Consider the following 16,144-nt stretch of genomic DNA (forward strand, 5'->3'; position numbering starts at 1 on the left):
TCAGACAGCAGGTCATTTGTATTGGTTTGCCAGTGATCAGCAGATCCACATGTCAACAAGGAGAAGTGAAGGCATCAGCATCCACACACACACACACACACGCACGCATGTACACACACCCACACACACACACACACACACACACACACACACACACGCACACACACACACACACACACACACACACAATACCAGTGGCAGTGAAATGCTGTGCTGGAGTAAAGGGACATCTGTGTGTTTCATTTGAAAGGCAAAAAAGGTCAGTCTGTGGAGAAGCACTCTCACTCACTCACTCACTCTCTCTCTCTCTCTCTCTCTCTCTCTCTCTCTCTCTCTCTCACACACACACACACACACACACACACACACACACACACACAGAGGAATAATATATCAGACAGGCAGGGGGTCAGGAATAAAGCAACAGATGGAAAGGGGTGATGGGACCCAGACTGACTGTGTTTATAATTCACAATAAGTAATGCTATGGGGTGACAGCCAGGCTGGATTATCATACTGACTGAAGCAACAACAACAATAAAACTGGCGTTTATATGTTCAGCAGAAAGCTACTAAGACATTTGGGCACTGTTACTTCCATAACAGTGGTTTAATTGTAATTTATTACTGCAGGTCAATCTGACCGAAGAAGTTTGAATAACATGGAAATTCAAACTAATGGACCACAAAGCTTGGTGACTTACCTTAGCTAGTAGCCTCAGCAATCCACTGATTAACTCGAACTGGAAACCTGGAATGACGAAGGAGACACTTTATGAGTCGGGTAAAAGGAGTTATAGAAAGGCAAAGTATTTTCGACATGTTTTACAGCCAGGCTCACCTGGTAAGTAACGTGCTGCTTTAAAATCCTCCTCAACACCGTCACACAAAGTCACGACCAGAAATAAACCAGAAACGGCCTTAATTCCCCCTCAGAGCCGCACCGTTGCTCCCCGGACATCCATGTTGAGCCCACGGCGGATTGCCCCGTCAATCTCTGCGTCTCCCCCAAAAACTCGCTTCTAAAGTTTGTCGCTCATGTTAAACAACTTCTACACAATCATTTTAGTGCTCCAGTCTGTGCATTAACTTCGTCTAAGGTCGATGTTTTTGGAGTTAAAAAAGTGAACCCCGTCATTCCTCGCCGCTCTTCTTTCTCCACTCCGCTGACTTCATACCAATCCCTGTCGGATTAACGGCAGATCACAAGAGCTCCGCCCACTCCGCGAGGACGTGTCCGTTCGGCCAATCACACATAGAGGACCATTAATAACCCGGAAAAAGGCGTGGTTTGTTTATTGAACACTGAGCATGCGCGGGTCTATTCTCGGGTTCAGCAGCAGTGGGACAGTGACTGCTGCTGAGAGCTGCTCCCACACACTTGCTGATGAGTTATTTGTTCTGTGTAGTCAGTGTGCGGCTAAAAAATACTCACCACAATAATAGTTGGTACTTTTGTTATGTTTTATTGTCCTTTTTAAGTTTTGAGAAAGTCTCCCCAGATCTTTTTCATCAAGGTCACAACTACTCTTGAGGGCAATTTGGGGCCTGATGATATTAAAGAGCATTCACTCCAGCAATTTAGTGTGGCAATTCCATAAAGCTGCAGGACTCAAAGTGCCATACTTAAAGTGTCATAGTGAGTTATGCTAAGCTAGCAACAACAATATCAGGGCCCTGGAACTAGTAAACATAAATGGAATGTTTCCAATATTTGTTATTGTTATTAATTACTGTACGCCTGCAGCCTCTTGCATGTCAAATATCTGTTATTCAAGGGTCCCTTTAACGTATTTCTGCCACATGAAGAAACACAGTGTTAACAGTATAAAACACCATAAAATGACCCACAACAGCATAATCACACTGTCCCTGGTTAGATTCTGACATGGGACCTACAGTATGATGTATGTCGCCCCTCGCTCTCCTGTTTCCTGTCACTCTCTATCTCCACAGTCCAATGAAGGCCAAATGCCCAAAAATATGCTTGAAACAGGAAAATCAAGTTAATAGCACACTGTATATAAACAAGGTACCATTTCGGTACTTAAACAAGTTGTGTAAGATGTGGAAAATGAAATTTCAAGGGGTTAATATATCAAATGAAACGTGCAATTAGAAGTCTGTGTAAGCTGTGTATATTTTTATTGATTCAGAAAATATTCACAAATATCATAGTAGTAAAGTTGAAGCGTGGTAAAGAAATGTACAGGACATCAAACAGCTCACTCCCCTCAGTGACACCTGTCCGTCCTGGCAGTCCCGGGTCAAAACGCCTCCTTGAAACATTAACAAGAACCTTTCTGTCATTGCCTGCCACAGTGGAAACCAAAACACACACATGCCTGGCAGACTCTAAAGGTTACTGGTAAAAAATTCTGCTTCACTTTTTCCCCAGGGCTGCCAGGAAGTAAACAGTCCTCTTCTCTCCAGCCTCATCTTTAAGCAATCTGTCACATTCTGGTTATGTACACATTTTACATGTATCATAAAACAAAGGAAAAGGGCAAAAGAACAAACAGCAAACGTTACACCAGACCTGTTCACCACCAAGATCGTCTAACTTTCTCAAGTCTTTTCACACTTGGAGTTACGAGCTGGACTAAGGCTTTAATCATATCATACAATCCTCATGGCTTTCCCTTTTATCTTTACTACTCTACTCTACTCAAAGCGGCCTTCCTTCACATTCAATGTTTCCCACGTCAGTCTCTCATAGGTAAGAAAGTGTGTGGAGGAAGAGGGAGGTTCCATCGGGGACGGGCTTTCCGTTCCATTCGGGGGTAATTCATCAACGGTCACCTCCCGCTCCTCCGTCCCTCCTCTCCTCAGACCCTCTAAAGCCGAGCTAAAGGCAAAAACGAACATTGAAGACAACACACAGACAGACGCTGACATTTATTGACAAAAAGCAGCCTCACATCCCATCCACAAACTGCACACTCTCACACACTCCCTCCACACCTCTGGTCCCTTTCCTGCTCCAGGTTCAAGCCCTCTCTCCGGTCTGTTATAGGCCTGAATACACTTTTGTTTTGTGTTCATCTCCACAGCTGTTTACATATTTAGTTATAATCAAGAACACCAGAAGCAGCGGATGTAGATCTCAAATGTTAGCAGGTTGATAGCTGTTTTTTTTTTTTTTATTTCATCACAGGTGTAAACCACAGAATATCTGAAATTTAGTCCATTTTGTGCACTTTGATGTTTTTTTTTTGTTTTGTATTTTCACGTTGAGCCTCTGAGTCGATGGGCAGGTGAATATGATAAAGAAGGGGTGGGACCTCTGGTTTGTTTCACCACCTTCCCTCTCCAGCCCCAACCCGAAAAGCAGTCCCAACCAGTTCCAGCAAGAGTTGGTTTGTCTCTCATCACAGCGTTTCCATCGGCTCTTCCTGGTCACCAGTGTTCACACAGCATACTGACAGATTCACGGATGGCCCTGATCCCCCTCTCAAGGGCCTGCAACGCCTCCTCCCGCTCCTCTTGCCCTTCTCCACTCATTCATGATTTCATTCATCCATTTGAAAAGTAAGGGGTATTTGATACCCTGCAGCTGCTGACGCACAAGGAACAGAACGAGGAAGAGAAATGTCACTTTTTGGGTTGATGAAAGGACAAAACTGAACATTTTCTATGCTTTTGTTATGTCAACAAAGACCATGAAAAGATCCAAACCATGCATTAGTCTGTGTCTCAGTACTTCTCTACCCTGTCTGTGGCTCAAAGCCTTGACTCCTACTGAAGACATTAATCTTTAAGGTTAGGCCACAAATAAATCTTTGAAAAAGGTTAAAACAGCTGGTAGTTTTTTGGCAAACATTAAGGAAAATATAGAATCTCCTCAGACATATCCTTTAAATACAGAGGGTTACAAAAAGGACACTTTTAACTGCCACGTTTGTTGCATCCACCCTCAAACACACTGCGAAACTGAGAAGTTCTATGATGTTTATCTGACAATTCATTGTATTGTAATTTATTTGGATTTTCTACATTTTCCTGAAGGACTTAATCAAAATATAGCCAACTACCTGCACTTTGTGAACACTGAGTTGATCTCACATGCATTTCTTCCACAGTGAAAACCATGTTTTGTGGCTGCATTGCTCTAAATTGCACCAGCAAGAGGAAAATCAATGTTCACTCATCAGGAAAAATGGCAGCTTTTTTTTTTTTATAATGAAAAGTCGTTTCATTATAAACCTGTGAGAGAACGGTGTTAAATGTTTTTTCACTTGACATTTTTTTAAAAGGAACATCTCACCTCTGACCATTTCTGTGTGTGTGTGTGTGTGTGTGTGTGTGTGTGTGTGTGTGTGTGACATGCCCATACCTGCCACTGACCTGCCGGCCAGCCAGGAGGAACTCACTTTGCCAGATGTTCAAACGGCACACTGACCTGAGAGTGGAGAGAAATATGAGAAGCTTGAAGCAAACCGAAGACAGAGACCCGAGGAATACACTGTATTTAACATTTGAGCTCTTCCAAGGCCAAAACCAGTGGGCTTTCTTAGCTCTTGATTTGATCTGGTAGCAGTTTCACAGGGTTTTTTTTCCTCTCATAAAAGCTGCTGCGAGCATAGAAAAAAATCAGATGACAGGTCGACACACAAAGAAAGACAAGCACACGAATTGGAGAAGAAAGAGGAGGCCAAATCAGAAAATCACCACCGAGTAATTTTATTCACTGGTGCAATCAGTGGCTAATGAACAGCATCTGAACTATTTATAACTGTCAAGATCACAGGAGGATGATACGCCAATGCCCTTGTTTTGTAACCATCAGAGTTAAATTATGCAAATTCAGACTGTACACTGTAAATTGAGTTTGTATCTATTTGAATTTAGAACATCTGCTCCACCAAATTATTATAGCTGCATGTAAGATTCTTTGAATAGTGACATGAAGACGCAGCACAATGAGCCTGGATATTTAGAATAGCTGCTGCCATTTCTGCAGGATGCAGACATGATCCCTGCTAAATGAAGGAGCACTGGAGAGACTCCAATTACAAATTATAATGAGGCTTTGGGACACAAGGAGCCAGCCTTGGTGGATTAGTCTATTCTGTGCTTGTATCATGTCAGACTTAAACTGCACAATAACAAAAACTCTTCACATCAATATATTGGTGGTGGTAATTATGACTAGATTATGTCTGAATATTTTCCCAGCCCCAATATGTCCAAGATGGCATCATGAATTATGAATTTGTATCAATGTGAGTGGCAAGCATGAAAGAGAATCCAGCAGTGTTAGCAGCCAAAGGTAACGAGAATCCCTCTGAAGCATTTCATTCACAGAAAAGCAATTAATGTTACATCAGAGACGAGAATAATATCTGCTGCAGTTTATTTATGGTCGAATCCACAGCCAACGTAGGCACAGCGATGCTCTGAGCTAAATGCTAACATCAGCTTACTAACATGCTCACAATGACAATGTCAACATGCTGAAGCAAAGCAGATGGAAGATTTACCACGTTCGCCATCTTAGTTCAGCATGTTAGCATGCTAACGTTGATGGGCATGCCATTAGTTTTGCAAGATTTGGTCATAAATCAAAGTAGTGGATAAATTAAAAATGGAAAATTTGGGGAGTCGTTAAGATACAGCATCTGGGAACCATGAATGGATCAAATAATTTCATGTGAATCCATCCAGTAGATCTTAGGGTATTTTTGGATAAGTAACAACTCCGAACTGCTAACAGCTCTAAAGGAAAAGTACGAGGATCACCAAAGTCAGTAAGATTAATCTTCTGGAGACCATGACTATCTGTGCTAAATTTCATAGCACTCTATCAAAAAACAGTTAATGTGACCGACCGATTAGCATGGCTGCTAGCATGGCTAAAAATGATTCAGGAAAAACGAGATGTCATGGCCCTCTCTAAATCTTAAGTGCATGCAGTATGAAATCTAAAACATGTATTTTGAACTTGCAGCCGGTCGTGACAGGGTGAGACTGTTAACTAGCAGTGTCTTCTACGAACCTCCACCTTAATCTGAATGAAAAAAATTTCAAACATCCTCTTCTGAAGCAACGGATGCGCATAAGACACGCAGCAACTCCCGTCTCAACAAAGTCCCGCTGAACCTGTAAAGCCACAATCCTCCTACCTGTGATGCAGTGATGCGTGATTGGTCGAGGCGTGCAGTGAGGTCGGAGGAGGAGACGTTGGCGGGGGCCCCGCGATGAAGCCTCATGGCCACCTTCCTCTCTCGCTCGGCTCGCTCTGCTCTCCCCGCCTGAGGAGAGCGGTTACCTGCGCTCACGCAAAGATTCATGTATGAATGGAAAAGCTCTAATTCTGCTCCAGCTGTATCACACAGTGACTTCCAGGTACCCAGAACCGCTTCCTGACCTGACTGCTGGACCCCACGCGTGGCCGGGTTCGCCGGAGCAGCATCTGCCTCGTTCCTCACTCTGTTGGCTGCTGAAGGGTTCGGACCAGGCGGCAAAGCTCGGCCTCCGGCTCCTCTTTGGCCTCCTCCTGCCCGCTCCTCACCCTCTTTTCCCTCCCTCCTCTCCCTCTCTCCATCCTCGGTGGTCCTGCTGGCCCCCTGAAACACAGTGCAGATAGTGGAGAGCGGAGAAGTTTTTTAAACCCCTAAGCTGGAAGCAGTTTGCAGTTGTGAGTGTGACAGGTATGAACTCTGGACGACTCACAAACTTCAGCATGTTCCAGTCAAAGACGTAGTCATAGGAGAAGCCCTGTCGGTGGAAAAGGTTCCTGAAGAGCTGCCTCAGATACGAGTAGTCCGGCTTGTCATCGAACCGCAGCGAGCGACACAAATTCAGATAAGTGGAGAACTCAGCTGGGAAACACAAGAAAGACGGGGAAGTGGATTTTAAGCAAACAGGCGAGGTGTCGAGATGTTAACGTCTGTTAGCAGCCTGTTCACTCACAGGGGTAACCCTTGCAGAGCACCTCAATGGGGGTGGACATTTTCTTCTCACTGATGCGTTCATACTTCTGCCTCTTGGTGGCAGCCTTGAGCCCCTGCCAGGGCAGAGAGCCCAGGTTGAAGTACATGAGAACGTAGCCCAGAGACTCCAGGTCGTCTCGCCTCGACTGCTCTGTGGCAGAAAACAGAGAGCGGGGAGAGTGAAGAGGGGTGAGCGTGAAACGGTAAAAAGGTTTGAGGGGGGAGAATAAGAAAAGGGAGAGGAGGAGACGAAGAGAAGGAGAGGACATGACAGGAGGCTGCAGTTCAGAGGATCCAGCCCTGATCAATAAACATGCATATTGCAGCATATTCTGCTGACATTCTGCCGTGAACACACACAGAAACCGCAGCGGGGTTTGTGGAACACACACATTCACACAGATATCTAGGCCATCCTCTGCCTGTACGCTGGCTTACCGATGCCCAGATGGGTGTTGATGGAGGCGTAGCGGGCGGTGCCTGTGAGGTTCTTATTCTCGCGGTAGGGGATGTGCTGGTGCGTTCGGGCGTCACGGTATTTCTTGGCCAGGCCAAAGTCTATGATGTAGACCAGGTTGCCCTTCTTGCCGAGCCCCATCAGGAAGTTGTCAGGCTTCACGTCTCTGTGGATGAAGTTCTTGGAGTGGATGTATTCAATCCTGCTAATCTGGAGTGCAGAGACAGAGAACATTTCTTACTTTGAGTTTTTAGGTTTAGATCTTCCAGGAAGCCATGTCAGTATGCTCTGACAGTTGGTTTACAGAGAGGTGAACCTGGCTCAAGCCACAAAATGAATCATCCAGCATTTTAGCACTGCACTGACATAAAGTTGGAGGAGTCAAAAATGACAGATTTTAGAGAGAAATGGTCAAATCAAAGCAGCAGAGGACAAAATGTATTGACTATTTGTGCTGAGTATGGTTTAAGCTCAGAAGACTCAATAGGATATTTTATTAGACCTTCCCTGTCGAGTAAATGCAGAGTCTTAAACATCAAGTTTGTACTGCAGTCTTTAAAAAATCAGACTCTACAGTCCACTTGGAGATACACTGATGACATCATCAGGGTTATTTTCTGTAACCTTCAGAGGACATTACACAGCTGTGTTCACAGGTTGAGATAGATAGATATACTTGTGACAAGTATACTCATCTTCATCTGCAAAATCAGTGGAGTGGCCATTTTATCTTGTCTCACAGTTGCCATCAGGAAGTGTTTTAAAACTCTAAAGTTCAAGAGTTTTATGAAATCAAAGCCGGCAGACAAAAATAACACATATGGACAATGTAAAAAAAGGATCAAACTGTGTGTGTCCTGGGTGCTTCTTGCATCGCATCTTGCAGGCAACTATAATATCTCAAATGTCATAGTGTCCTTGAATGCACCAACAAGGGGAAAAACAGTGTACGCTCACAACTGCACAACCAATCACAAACTTTAACATAAAACAAGGAAGGCAGCGAAATCTTTACAGTGATGGATCACCGTTCACATCTCTCCACAGCGTATTAAAAGAAGTGGAGGTCAATGGACGCCTATAAAGTAGAGAATTAATCCAATCTAATGCAATGGCAGGGTATGGTCCTCTAAATCATCTGCTCGGTGCAGGATTGATCTTTTCTGCTTTGCCCCAAAGCATACGGATGCTGCTCAACCCAGAAAAAAAGTGAAACTTTCTGACTAATCTGAAGTTTTGCTTTAAAATTGGAATCCATCTTTCCTCAGGTTTCCAGTTTAGTTGCGTACTTCAGTCTGAGCGCTTGCCCAACAGTTACTCCTTTTCAGATAATGAATTAGCTCTGCTGGTTGTGATTGGTGGGGTCGCACTGCCTGGAGTCTTCATATTCCCACAGTTACAGAGTGTTTGGTCGAAAACTGAAAGTAAGTTTTAAAGTCTCATTGGCCGGTGAAATACTAGTTGAGTCACTGGTATTGATCAATAATCCTGTCAGCTTGTGTGCAGATATATAGAGGTCGTTTTATGTTATGGGACAGTTAAAATCTTAGTTATTACTCCTTTAGAGGAGAGGAGAGGACAGGAGAGGAGAGACGCTCCAGTGACAGCAGAAAGAGCGTTCAGGAAAGGAGGTCAAAGTGGCCGAGAGAAAATGGGATGAAAAGAACGAACGTGCCAGCCGTGGACTAAAGGATGACATATGAGGGATTAAAGAGGCTCAGAAAAGACACCACGGGCCGACCCCTGCGACAAGGATTAGGCCGTCTTGCCGAGTTTCCACGTCCTGGATTGGAATTGACTTTTATGGAGGAGCGGCACGGTCGAAGATAGTGAGGGGATAAGCTTTGTCTCGAGCCAGGAAACGAGTTTCAGAGGTTTAGATGAGAATTATTCTACGATTTCAAATGATCCATTTCGTTCCGCTCTAAAAATAGCTGCATCCATTTGTTGAAATCTGTGTAACTTGCCATCTTGAAGTTGACTTCAGTGCATTATGTGACTGGACTTGCCTGATTTCATATATTTATCCATAACTATGACTGTTTATGTGCTGTTTCTCAGCCTTAGATGCAGTGAGGAACCTCTTTATAAACATAACAGTGTTCTTCAATGAGTTCTTTGTTTTCACGTTGGGACTGTGTGTCAGTTATTGGCTGTGGCTCTCAGGAAACATCCTCAGTGAACTACCACGTTTTACAGTGTGGACAGGAGTCAGTCAGTCTGTCTCACCATCTGGTCCGCCAGCAGCAGGACTGTTTTCAGGCTGAACTTGCGGGAGCAGAAGTTGAACAGGTCCTCCAGACTGGGGCCCAGCAGCTCCATTACCATAACATTGTAGTCGCCCTCTGCACCACACCACTTAATAGACGGGATTCCCACTGTTGGGAAACAGAAAAATGAGTAATAACACAGAAACTAGTGGATACACTGGTAATAATCCATCAAATGTTCAGTGCTTTATTTGAATTCACTTGCTGGTTGCGTTTGTCCTCCTGTCACTGCTGTAACAGGAGATGAACATGAACATCACTTTCAGGTTTATCAGCGTTTATTCGTTAATTTTAGCTAACAATTTCAACCATTCATTCACTACTTTCAGCTATTTCAGTCATTTATCCATTACTTTAAGATAAGTATTTTAACTGTTTATCCTTTCAACATACTTTGACTATTTATCCATTTCCAAATTACTGTTGTGTAAAGGCATTAAGCACATTTACTCAAGTTTTGCAGCCTAATTGAGTACAATTTTGATATACTTTGTGCTTTGCTTGAGTTATTCCATTCTATGCAACCGTATACTTTTAATGCACAACATTTCAGAGGTAAATATAACACTTTTCACTCCACTACTTTTGTTTACACTAAGTTATTTTATGTATTAAAAAACACACAATACTCCTCTATATAACATGACGCAGTACTAAACTCCTAACCTACTAGTAGATAAAGAGTCCAAACTTGGCTCCACGCTGACAAACTACAACATTAAAATGCTCGTACACGTATTCGTCAGTGATAAAAACTGACTGACGTCCTGAGCAAAGTGTCACTCTGCCCTTCATGCTCAGGTCAAGATGTTTCACTGGAAACATCTCACGGCACAAACTGAACTTTATGGCAGACCAACCTTGGCCCGCAGGCCCCACTTTGGGCAGCCCTGGTATATTGTTATATACCATTGGTATATTAAAGTTGTATTGTAATATACTGTACACACACAGACTTTAATGTTTCACTAATCATCACTATTTCTTATTTCTTTTTTGATTCATTTCATTCAAATAGTAATTTCCTGGTTTTCTAACCTTAGCCTGTCTCTGTGTTGCTGTGAATTGACCCCTCAGGATAAATAAAGTCTTATATTATCATGAACATGTAAAGCTTCAGCACCCATCAACAGCCATGACTACACCTGAATGCTACTGAATCACCATTAATATCTCTCAACAACCCTAAACTGACTGCAATGCTCCTTCATTCCAGCAAAAGAGGCCTCTCGCTGTCCCCGCATGACCCTAAATGCACCTCAAATGCCCTTAAATGTCCTGAAATGTCTCTAAATACACTGCAATGGCTCCTAAATGACTGTAATCATTGTTAACACCCCTCAGCAGTCTTAAATACCCCTCAGTGCCTCTCCTGCTCTTCACTGCCTCTCAGTGCCCCCTAGTAAAGCTTGAAATACTTCTTGGAGCTCACCTCCGCCCTGCATCATCTTGTAGAATTTGCTCTCAATGTGAAGCTGTGGATGTTTGGTCTTCACACATTCCAGTTTGATGGCTACTTCCTCTCCTGTAGCGATGTTAGAACCTGATGGGAGAAATACCAGAGATGCAGTTGCAACATACTAGTGATTTCCAACACTGAAAGTCTCTTTTGACCTGTGAGGGAGATTTATTCAACACAGTTCACAAAAACTGCAATATGCACAGTACATTCTCTGCTTCTGGCTACTTCAGAAGACAGCGTCAGGTTAGCACAGTCCAAATGCTTACCGAGGTAAATATCTCCAAAGGATCCGCTCCCTATCTTCCTCCCCAGGCGGTACTTGTTCCCCACCCTCAACTCCATGGCTCCTGAGCTTTTTAACTCACTGAAGAGGGAAACACACGCAGATACAAGCACACACACAGCTGTCATCAATCACTGGTGATCAATAGAGTGAAAGGACAGTGGTGCAAAGCTGCAGACTTTGAAGTCAAATCTATGAGCCCTGGGGATGCTGCATCATGAAAGAAAATGAAACCGGAAGCTTGAGACAAATGGACAGGGGAGGTGAGAAAGAATGAAAAGTGCAAATGACTGAGCCACAACAGTGACGTAGTGCAGCCTGAGGTGACCCACTGGAACTGGGACACACAGTGTTCCTCACTTGCTGCTGTAAAGTGACTTTGTGTGACCAAACCCACTGTGGAAGCAAAACATTTTTCACTGCACATGATCTCATGTAACCAGCCATGTTTTGTTGCGTTAGAGCTGTTACACCTTCAGAGGACGCGCTGTTAAATTCTGGTGTCTCAGAGGACGACAATGTAGGCCAGAGAAGTGTTTAGAAAGTGCATGGGGAAAAGGTGAGAGCGATGACGAGCAGAGTGTGTAGTTGTATAATGGGATTTATTCGGAGCTGCGGGTGGTGGTGGTGGTGGCTGGATGAGCATCTCGCACACTCTTCCCATAGCACTTCAAGGGAGGTCTGGTCCTCTGTGCAAGAGATTTGCATAAACTCCCAATTTCTGACTGGAGTCCCCTGACTAAATTCGAATGAGTCATGTTGTTCTCACCCAAGCCCTGTCTGTCTGAACAGCCATGAAATAGGGGACTTAAAAGTGGGAAACGGCTGAGGGCTTTTTTTCGACACAGGCTGAGCTTTAAAAGCCAGTCTGACATTGCACTAAACGCTGACTAAGTTCATTTTTCTGCTCTGTAGACCTACATACACCCCATCCACATACACGGTGCAGGGAAAATAAGGCAGAGCAAGCCACTGCTGCACATTACCAAAGCCTTTACCATCATCTCCTCTCACAGCCCCCCAAGAGCTGCTACACGGCCAGTGTTACAAAACTGAGACCCTCCACAGCTGCAAAAAAAGACCGCAAAAACAGGCAAGACGTTACATTTTCAGACAGGATTCTTCATGCAGTGGCCCGTGACACCACAGGAGAGGAAGTGAGGAGGGCGCTGAATGCAAACAACACACCGTCCACCCCTCACTGGCCATCAAATGTGGTAATAATTCCCACAACCGCACCCTCCACACACAGGTAGGACCTCTGAATAGGCGCACCCCCCCGCCCCAAAACGACTCTATGTGGACGCGATGAGTCCAACCCGAACCACCTCACACACATCATCACACACACAAGCCTCTAGACACCTTGACTAGCCGACATACACCCCTCCGACACACACACACACACACACACACACACACACACACACACACACACACACACACACACACACACCCCACCTCCTCCTCCTCCTCCTCCTCACCGGGTTGTGTCAGGCTCCGTGGCCGCCCGTTGGCTCTGTCTCACTCAGGACCCTGGACAGCGACGCACCGACGCGGCTTCGGACGGCTCATAACCTCGCAGATCTGTGACCCGAACCCCCCCCACCCCCCACCCCCCCGGAAAACAAAACAAAACAAAACAAAACAAAAACACAGCTGATCCGAGTCGACCCGAGTTAGATCCGACTCTGGAAGATCCACAGTCACGTTTTTTCTTTTGGGGGGGAGGAAAAACGCCGAAACCAGACACCGGGGTCCTTCTCTCTCTCTTCTGTGGCTGCTCGTCTCTCTCTCCCCCCTCACACACCCCCACCCAGCCCTCTCTCAGTTTACACCATTGACAATATCAATGATGTCATCCGCAGACTTGAAGAGATGCCCGGATTGTCTTAAAGCCGCCGCTGCTGCTGCTTTCTGCAGGCATGAATGAAGCGCGCTAAGCCAGCAGCTGCAGCCCTCTGCCCTCACAGCTGCGCCGAGTCTTTACGCCGATATAAGCAAATATAACGTAAGGTCACATGATGCATAATGTAAGATTAGATTGTTATAGCACGCTCTGAACATTGATTCAGAAGGGATGCATGATGTGCATGGATTGACCCGTGTGTTTAGGGAAAGTGTCAACCCCCTCTAGCGGTGGTTCCTATATTAGAAAAAAAAAGCCTTTTTACCTGACGCTTTTTTTTTTAATGTTAACATTTGATAACCAACCTGTTTGCAGAGGAGCTGCAGACTTTTTGTATTATTCAGGATGACCAACAAACTGCAGCCCCACGATTAAAATGACAGAAAACAGTTTTGTTGTTTGCGACTGGACGACTCAAGGAAAGAAGAGTTCAAGCATTGTCGGTGTCACCCTGGGGAGGAACATTTAAAGTAATTGAAGGGTGAATACATGAGAAATGTCTGCCAACAATACATGGAAGCTGTGTTTCTGTACGAATTTACCACCAGGGGGCGACTTTATAGCACTTTGTTAAGGCAACAAATTGGATGTCAAAGTGGGACCTTCATCAGCTAAAAAAAAAAGATGCTAATTCATTTCACGTGTTGGACTAAAACCTGCTCCTATGACTAGATAAAAAGTAGCACCCAGAGACATTTTTGCCAGCATACATTCGTTTTTGCAAAGCCAAAATGACACGTTGACACATTGAGGTGTGATGGCTAACAGGCTAAACTAGCTGCCTGCTGTGCAACCAAAAACACTGCTTTCCCAGCTTAACAGCTTGCTTGTTAGCTAGCTAGCTTGGTATGAAAACATTCACCAGGAAAAAAAACAGTTTCATTGTGTATTTTAACAGGTTCTCATCCCAACTTTGCATTCGTGATTTCTTCTGCAAGTCCTTCCCCAGTTTACGGTAATGGGTTGGTTCTCTTGGTGTTTTCTAGCCCCATACTGTTGCTGCACAGCTCAAAGAATGCTTTAAAAACAAAAATAAATGAATGAATTAAAAAAATACAGAAATTTGAGAAATGCAAGTTATATGTTGCACATTCACCAGAGTAATTCAGTCCTTAACAATAAGCCATTTTTAAAAAACCCACAAAACCACAGACACATCATAAACGAGTGTGTATTTATGGCTTGCTTTCACTTCCCATTTTGTGTTTACTTTTTATATTCATGAATTTTAAAGTTCAAAATAATGGCTGATAAATTCCCCAAGAAAATCGAACATATGTTGAACAGTATGAACTGAAATGAGTGTTTAACCAGCCTGGCTGTGATTGGCTGGTTGAGGCTATGGGCTTGCATCACTATTGGTTTCTTCTCTTTCGAGTGTAAGAAATACACCACAGTCCAGCAGGTCAGCGGCCCGTTCACAGAGTATGACAGACAATCCCATTAACTTCAGTCCCATGGCACAGGAATAACACGTGAATGTTTAGTGTTTACCCTGAAACGAACACCTGACATCCTACAGGTCAACTGCTAATGACCCACCGCACGAATCAAACAACAAACCACTGCAGACTTCAATTCAACCTTTATTATCTTGTTCTTTTCCGCTTTAAATTAATTTCCTCTCCTTTTTGTAACATCTGAAATAAACGAAAACATCCTGAACAGGAGTGATAATAAAGACTGACTTAATTTAAATTGATACATAATAACAAAAAACAAACAGTAAAATATAACAGGTAATGTCTTTAACGTGTCTGTAAAACACTGTTCCAGCTCAGCTTGGTATGGTAGGATTTGGCATCTTAATAGAAATGCCTTCAGTTGGTTGCTTTGTCTTATTAACAAAATATTCTCTTATTGCATTTGGCAGAAAAAAAAAAAAAAAAACAGGAACACAATGCTGCTAAAAAAAAACACAACTTAAGAGACATATGCAATAGTGCCAATGTTTTTGAACTTTTTAGCCATCACAATATCCAGTCAGTCAAGCACGTCCCATCTCTCTCTCACACACACACACACAAACACACGGTTTCTCTCAAATGCAGGATGTCAGATTAACATGTATTCACTTCCCTGACTGGAGCAGATAAGTGTTCAAAAGCAAGCACGCAGGCTCAAACACACACACGCAAACACACACTGAACACATTTCTCATGAATCTCTCACGGACAAGAAAACGAAAAAAAACATTCAACATTGTAGCAATAACGCAGACACTCCCGATATCGTCTTCATCACATCCTCCTCCATTCGGTCATACTGTCATCGCTCCTTTCATGCACACACAGGCAGGCAGGAGGGCACCTTGTACAGCGAGTAAATAAGTGATCATAGTCATCATTACCATTATGATAATATATAATAACCAACTTGATTTCTCGAGTAAGAAAAAAATACAATAGCGAGGTCAGTGTTTGAAGGGCAAAAAAAAAAAAAAAAAAGGAAAAAAGAGGACATCTCTGGATTTCCACAAAGTTTCACACATTTCTCTTTTCTTTTAAAACAGAAAGAAATGATAAACAACCAACGTACATCGAGGAGGAGTTACAATTTTGCTTGTCAATAAGAGCAGTGTGTAACTGATGAGAAGGTGTGATGTCGCTGACATGGCGGGCGGGCGGCCGCTGGGTGTTAGCCAAGGCCACTGCTGTTGTAACATTTAGTTGTCCTGTAAGGTCTGTGTAGTTGTTGTGTTGTAGCTCTGTTTCAAAAAATGGAGGGATTTGTGGAGGATGTGTCAACAACAAACCCAGAGGCATATAGTGCAAGTTTGGCTAATGTTGTTTTTGTTTTGATTTTTTTTTTTTTTTTTTTTTTTTTT

At 43.7% G+C, this 16,144-nt stretch overlaps 2 protein-coding genes across 4 annotated transcripts in view; both read right to left on the bottom strand.

The window, feature by feature from the left end:
• The window catches only part of tmem184ba (transmembrane protein 184ba), a 13,459-nt gene extending 12,252 nt beyond the window's left edge, over positions 1-1,207 (bottom strand). The window contains exons 1-2 of one of the 2 annotated variants that reach the window (XM_076760528.1): positions 842-1,207; positions 705-751 (exon numbers count right to left, since the gene is read on the bottom strand). The gene's annotated coding sequence lies outside the window, so the exon portion shown is untranslated. The remainder of the gene's footprint in view (positions 1-704; positions 752-841) is intronic. The other variant, XM_076760527.1, reaches the window with a different exon arrangement.
• A 915-nt stretch (positions 1,208-2,122) lies between these two features.
• csnk1e (casein kinase 1, epsilon) lies at positions 2,123-13,338 on the bottom strand. 2 transcript variants are annotated; one of them, XM_076759914.1, is made up of 11 exons: positions 12,892-13,338; positions 11,391-11,488; positions 11,095-11,205; positions 9,622-9,770; positions 7,374-7,602; positions 6,916-7,086; positions 6,676-6,824; positions 6,371-6,569; positions 6,126-6,271; positions 4,337-4,402; positions 2,123-3,559 (listed from the first exon to the last, which is right to left on the bottom strand). In XM_076759914.1, exons 2-10 carry the CDS (start codon positions 11,464-11,466, stop codon positions 4,370-4,372), a joined length of 1,263 nt encoding a protein of 420 aa, XP_076616029.1. In that variant the 5' UTR covers positions 11,467-11,488; positions 12,892-13,338; the 3' UTR covers positions 2,123-3,559; positions 4,337-4,369. The 2 variants fall into 2 exon arrangements, with proteins under 2 accessions (XP_076616029.1, XP_076616030.1); XM_076759915.1 differs by having other exon boundaries at positions 2,123-3,556; positions 12,892-13,234.
• Positions 13,339-16,144: the final 2,806 nt, after the last annotated feature.

The sequence above is a fragment of the Chaetodon auriga genome, chromosome 20 (genome assembly GCF_051107435.1).
Source record: "Chaetodon auriga isolate fChaAug3 chromosome 20, fChaAug3.hap1, whole genome shotgun sequence".
In the NCBI taxonomy this organism is placed as follows: domain Eukaryota; kingdom Metazoa; phylum Chordata; class Actinopteri; order Chaetodontiformes; family Chaetodontidae; genus Chaetodon; species Chaetodon auriga.

What these genes read in the sequence shown, in the direction of transcription:
- csnk1e (XM_076759914.1), bottom strand. Translation starts at nt 11,466, where the DNA reads ATGGAGTTGAGGGTGGGGAACAAGTACCGCCTGGGGAGGAAGATAGGG. An exon ending in ACTGGAACATGCTGAAGTTT is followed by an intron (nt 6,570 to 6,675) that starts GTGAGTCGTCCA and finishes ACTGTGTTTCAG; the next exon opens with GGGGCCAGCAGGACCACCGA. An exon ending in CACGCATCACTGCATCACAG is followed by an intron (nt 4,403 to 6,125) that starts GTAGGAGGATTG and finishes CTCCACTCTCAG; the next exon opens with GTCAGTGTGCCGTTTGAACA.